General features: G+C 34.6%; 1 protein-coding gene across 1 annotated transcript; it reads right to left on the bottom strand.

The window, feature by feature from the left end:
• Positions 1–6,035: 6,035 nt before the first annotated feature.
• On the bottom strand, positions 6,036–6,731 carry LOC111370184. The gene has a single exon (XM_022991878.1). It carries the CDS (start codon positions 6,729–6,731, stop codon positions 6,036–6,038), a length of 696 nt encoding a protein of 231 aa, XP_022847646.1.

The raw sequence follows: 6,731 nt of genomic DNA, 5'->3' as shown, positions 1-6,731 counted from the left end.
CTGCAGAAATTTTGCCAAGGGTCTCTACCGCTCCTATCTTTGTTCTTCTCTCCAAATTATATTACGTTTGTTCTTCACTCCTAATTATATTACATTTGTTTCCTTAAAAAGTCAAGGACTGTATCAGACATTATTGGGCATATGGCAAGAATATTGTTCTAATTTGGTCATTTTCAATGGTCCCACCAAATTGTGAAAATGAAAGCAGGTGGTACAAGCATAATTTTCAGAGATGAAAAACTTTTACCCGAAAGTAAGATTTACTTATAGTGGGTAAGCCGACACCGCACGAAATGTCCAATTAAGCATCCCACCTTTCATTCACTACAGAACATCTGGTTCCTAGATAAATACGACTACTTGTACATCCAAATGTGTACAATTTGGTTTCCACTTCCTATGTGTTAAAAAAAATTTAACCATTAATTAAAAAAAGTGTTTTTAAAATCAATACATTCAAATTTGCCATTTGGGGTGGATACTAATTTTGAAAAAGTTGAGAGAGTAAGAGTAATTTTATTTTCAGAATATAAAAGAAGTAACCGTAATTTTGTATTTAAGGTTGAAGTCAAGCAGTGGGCTCCATTTCCCTTTCTTTATTATTATTATTATTTTTTTATCAGGCAAAAAATGTCTATCGTTAACGTAATATCTAAAGGGTACTGCTATTTTCATCCACACTTTTTATAAGTACATTCACTTTTAAAAATAAATTTTTATTATATTTTAGGGTTGTATTTAAAATGAGATGAATATATAAAATTTATGTGGATATATGTTATTTAAACGAATGAATTTAGTGAGGATAAGATTGGAATATAACGTGGAGGTAAATAATATTTTTTTTTAAATTTTTAAATTTTATTAGGTATGAATTTAGAGTGGGTTGTACTTATAAAAAGTGCGGATGGAAATAGCGCTACCCTTAAAAAAAAAAAGGGTCTATTGAAAATTACTCTTGATTGTTTAATTGTATTAATTTAAATTAATATTTTTTTTCCTGGTTTTACTCCCAAATCATGTAATCAAGGTTGCATTTTTTCCTTCAGTAAAGTTCTTCCTTCAATTGTTTCTAAATTGGACTGGACTGTCTATTTCAATCTAGAAACCAGATGTCCTGTAGTAAATGTCTGGTGGGATGCTTAATTGGACATTTCGTGTGCGATGTGACTGACCGACTATAAGTAAAAGTTTTCCATTTCGGATAATTATGCTTATACCACTTGCTTTCATTTTCACAGTTCGGTGGGACGTTTGAAAATACCAAATTAGCACGATATTCTTTCCATATGCCTAATAATGTTTGACAAAGCCATTAAGGGAACAAACGTAATATAATTAGCAGAGGAGAACAAATGTAATATAATTTAGAGAGAAGAACAAAGATAGGAGAGGGAGAGACCATTGAAAAAATTGCTGCAGATGGAACCAAAGTTTAAAAAGCTAGGTAGTTCTTTACAAGTGCCTAGTGTGCAAGAATTGGCTAAGGAGAAATCGACCACTATTCCACCGAGATAACAACGTCCTAATCAAGATCATCTCGTTTCTACATTACCTGGAAATCAAATTCCTGTGTGATCAGGGGCGGACGCAGAGATTTTGAATTAGGGGCACAATCAAACTTTGTACAAATCGAATATTTTGTTCTTGAATTTCTAATGATTCATATTTAACCAAGAAAATACATATTTACATTTAAAAAATATTTCTTCATTAATATTTTGCTCATCATTTTCATCTATTTGATTTTGAAAGTCATTTTATTAATATTTTATTCATCACAAGAAAATACATATTTATATTTTAAAAAATTGTGTATACGATTCAAACAATCAATTCAAATAATCGAAAGGAAAAATATATAACCAATATTCAATACTAATAATCAATCAAATAAACACAATTGGTTGGATATAATTTAAATTTTTATATAATCAGTTTAAACATATGCTATATACACAAATAGTATAAGAGAAAATACAAATTTAAGCTCTAATTAGTTGAAAATTTGTAGTAGATGTGATAATTGTAGAGAAATTATAACAAATGTTAAAAAATTAGACGGATTAAGGTTTAGGTAAAAGGTGTAAGGAAGAGAGTGAGATAGAGCAATAAAAAAGTGAGAAAATTCAAATTTATTGTGATTTTGCTCCTGTTTGATGGGAATTAAAGTCCGATTTTTAGTAAATTTTGATAAAATTTAAAAGTTAAGGAATCCATGAAATGTGTTATTAAAATTAGTTATCAATTTTGATTTAGATTTTCGATACCAAACAGGACTTTATACCAAAAAAAAAAAAAAATCTCAAAAGTTGGGGGTCAACCCTCTTGGATCTGCCCATGCCTGTGATTGATATGCAAAAGTTGATGTAGAAGGATTCAATGGATACAGTGTTAGTTTAATTTTAGCTCTTCGAGTAAATTTATTTGTATTCGTGACATTTTGAAAAAATAATAATAATAATAATTTGTTTTTCCAATAAACTGTTTGTCTAATTTGAGCTTGCATTTTGTTCATGGATCAACTTGATATTATAAATCAAGTGTTTAAGTTGTTAAACACGGAAAGATTTGATTTATAATTCGATCTAAAGCTTATTGTCCACAATCGGTAAATAAAGACAAACACTTTATTTTGATAAGATTGTCTCAATTTTATTTAAAGTTGATCTCGACTTTAGCAATAAAATTGATTGTACATTTTGGAATGTATTGAACTGGACCACGTGAAATTAATTTATGGAATTGACCACTTAAATCTAATTTCACTCGACTATTGTACGTAGTGCCTTAATCATGAGCGAATAATGAACTTTGATTATTAACTTGAAGTTTTTTGAGGTATCAATAAGTGAGATTAAATTGTTAATCAAAATCTCGATGCCTTGGGAATTAAAGTGAAATAACTGGAGAACATATATTCACAGTATGGAATCCGTAATAATCGAGCCAGTGTATATAAGTCAGCTTGCTTTGACATATATACACTGGTGCCCACAAAGAGTCCAATTTCATATCTCAGAAATCGAACCCTCACATTGCGGCTAATAGCAAGGCTGACTTATCATCACATTTTGCTTTGCAGTTTGCACGTGGTTTTGGATTATTTTCAATTGTTTTGGACGCTAATATGGGAAAGAAAAAAGTGGGCCACCTGGAATTATTGGACCACTTAAATTTCATTGGGCCCGTCCAAGTCTTCTACTAAAAATGTAGCCCAACAGGCTGGCAAGAATTTTCAGTCTTCTTCAGCAGCCCAACACGTTAGCAAGATTAATGGATCTTCTTCAGCTGCTCTCGTCTCTAATATTGGCATTTTACATTCTGCCAATGATGGACTTAATGAAGAGCTATCTAAATCACCAAGTGTGTCCCAAACAATTCGTGAGGAGGACACAGATTCAGGGAGCTTGATTAGGGAACCTCGGGTTATGAAGGAAGCTGTTATTGATGGGAAAAAGTCTGCCAAAGCTCCATAGGTAAACCATTTCAAAGACAATTGGAATATGGATAAAGGACTCTTTGTGGGCACCAGTGTATATATGGAATTGGACTCGAGAACATATATTCCATAGGATCTTATCATTACCTGCTTTCACAGATTGTGACAAATGGAATTTACCGAAGCATTGAACATCGAGCAACTGTCAACTCGAAGAAAGAAAGGCTCTCCATTGCCACATTTTTCAACCCAAATATAGATGGTGACTTTGGTCCAACACCGAGCCTTGTGACCCCTGAAACTCCAGCAAAATTTAAAAGGATCAGCTTTGTTGATTATACGAAAGGATTATTTTCGCGGGAACTTGATGGGAAATCATACCTTGACACCATGAGAATTTAGATTAAGAATAATTTGGTTCGGTATCTGCTAACAGTTATGTATGCAGGTATTGCTGTTGCTATCTATACCCAAAACCAAGTTGCTTAGATTTGAATAAATCTATGTCCTAGTAGAAGAATTATCCAAGTCTTGTTACTCAAATAAGGCCCCTTTATTGATTAGTCCATTTGAATTCAAACATAGAAGCATAACAATGAGGGAAATTTTATGTCAGAAGTTACAATGTTAATTTCCATTGAAATACACGTTCTTGAAACATCTAATTATTTCATCGCTCGATTTTTTTTCTTAATTGTGGTTAATCTTATTAAGTCCAAGATAAGAATTGGGAAGTTTGTCTAGGCAACAATGTCTTGTCAAGAAGATATTGGATTAAGTGACTCATATATAAGTAGCAGTAATTAATCAATGGTTTGTTTGCATTTTTTTTTTTTGAACTAAAAATAAAATCTCCAGTGAGATTATCAAAGTCGTGCAGATGATAACATGCTATAAAATCTATGTTGTTAACTAAATCAAAATTCAAAATTTTCGGTAACGTTGTTTGCTTTATTCTGAACTATTTTTTTTATGGGAAAATATTTCATTCATAGAGGTAATAAACCTTAGGAAAGGGTACAATAGTGTTTATCAATGAAAATTACATTTTCAATGAATAAAGGAACACTATGCCACCAAAGGAACATGTCTTCCAGGGACCATGCGTATCGCGCAAGGGAGTGAGCAGCTTTGTCACTTAGTCTGTTGCAGTGTTGGAGGTTACATTGAGGAAAATGCTACATTTATTTCAGCAAGTTGTGATCGGATCAAGGCTAAGGATGAGCTTGATTTATTGATTTCGTTGACAAGAAACAAGCAATCGCTTTCCACTATCAAGTGAGTTATTCCAAGGTTAAGGCACAGTTGTAGACCTCTCACAAGCGCATCAACTTCAATTTGTTCTGGTTCCAGTATTGAGTTTGCAGGTCCACTAGCTGCCAAAACTATTTCTCCCATGTTGTCACGTAATATGATTCCGAACCCAGACTTATTAGAGTAAAAAAATAGCGTGTGATCAATATTGAGTTTTAACGCTTGTTTTGGTGGTGCGGACCACCTATATTTGTGGAGAAGCGACCCAGGGGTACAGTTGGCAGATGGACCTGATTCAGCAGAGGGTTTTTTTGGCTAAAGCAGTGGAAATTACTTGTTGCGGTGGAATGTTCAACTGGTCGTGTATCATTTTGTTTCGGCGAAACCAAAAACCCCAAGTGATGAGTATAAATTCGGAGAGAGCATTCTTTGGGTCTTTTGCCATTATATCCATAGTTGTTTGCATGAAATCTCCTAGGTGGTCCTTGTTCTGTAGCGCTGGAAATCGGCTGGTTAGAAGTTGACAAGTACAGGGACAATTGAGTAGAGCATGGCATAGATCTTCTACTTGGTAGTCATAAAAATAGCATTGAGTGGCAATAGGGATTCCTCTTCAAACCAGATTTTGTTTGGAAGGCAAGCTATCTTTACAAGCTCTCCAAGCAAAAATTTTAACTTTTTGGGGGATCTTAAGACGCCACATAGTATCCCAAAATTTCTTTTTTTTAGCCGCATTTGAGGAGTTGCCTCGGTCAGGAGATAGACAAGTCTTGAAAAATCTATATGCACTCTTGACGGAATAAATTCCCGTTTCTTCATGCTCCCATGACCAGAAATCTGTTTCACCCACAGGACTTGGGTGTAATTTTAATATCGCCTCCAGTATTTTTGGATTGAATAGAGCCCTAAGCTTTGTCAAATTCCACCACTTCATGTTGGGGTCAATCAATGAAGCCACTGGGTTGTCAAGTTGTTGATTGTGCTATTGTTGTAAATCAATTCCCAACTCCCTACTTAGATTTTTCACACCCGAGATCCAATTATCATTTAGAATTTGTATAGAGTTACCATCTCCTACAATCTATCTTCCTCCTTAGATCAATAGATTTTTTGCCTCCCAGATTCCACGCCAACCATGAAAGGGATTTTGTCCAATAGATGTTTTAAGGATGTTACCATCTCGGAAGTAACGGGCTGAGAAGATTTTATACACTAAGCTATCAATGTGTTGCAATAGCCTCCAAGCTTGTTTTCCAAGCATAGCCATGTTGAAAATTTCTAGCTCCTTAAAGCCCATTCCTCCCATGGATTTTGATATACACATTGTATTTCAGGATTGTCAATGGATTTTTAGCTCTTCCTTCCTTTGGCCCCACCAAAATCTAGCCTTCATCCTTTCAATTTCAGTGCATAAAGTGGAGGGTAGTTTGAAGCAGCTCATAGCATAAGAGAGGATCGCTAGAGCCACTGAATTGAGGAAGACCTCTCTTCCTCCTTGGGAGAACATGCCACCCTTCCAACTTTGTAATTTCAACCAGACTTTGTGTTTTATTTCAAAGAAGGCTCGCATTTTGGATCTTCCAATCATAGGTGGTAGTCCCCGACACTTGTTATATTGTTGTGTTTGAGGAGCGTTCCATAGGGCCATTATTTCTTGCTGCTTGTCTGATTTTACGTTTGCACTAAAGACCATAGAGGTTTTATCTCTATTTAACTGTTGACCCGAGGCTTCTTCATAGCAACTAAGGAGAGCTTGCAGTCGAGTAGTATTTTCAACATTTGCTTCACAGAATATCAAGCTATCATCCGCAAAGAGAAGATGATTCACCCTTGGAGCTCCTCTACATACTTGAATACCAGTCACCATTTTATTTCTTTTTGCTGCATTCAATAGGCTAATTAATCCTTCAGTACATAAGAGGAATAAATAGGGAGATATTGGCTCTCCTTGCCTCAGCCGCCTGGAGGGAATTATGTGACCCGTGAGACAGCCATTGATAAGTATCAAGAAAGAAGGAGTAGTTACACATGCCAT

The sequence above is a fragment of the Olea europaea genome, chromosome 21, assembly GCF_002742605.1.
Source record: "Olea europaea var. sylvestris chromosome 21, O_europaea_v1, whole genome shotgun sequence".
NCBI lineage: Eukaryota > Viridiplantae > Streptophyta > Magnoliopsida > Lamiales > Oleaceae > Olea > Olea europaea.
This window is presented reverse-complemented; position numbering and strand designations above follow the sequence as displayed.

What these genes read in the sequence shown, in the direction of transcription:
- LOC111370184 (XM_022991878.1), bottom strand. Translation starts at nt 6,731, where the DNA reads ATGGCATGTGTAACTACTCCTTCTTTCTTGATACTTATCAATGGCTGT.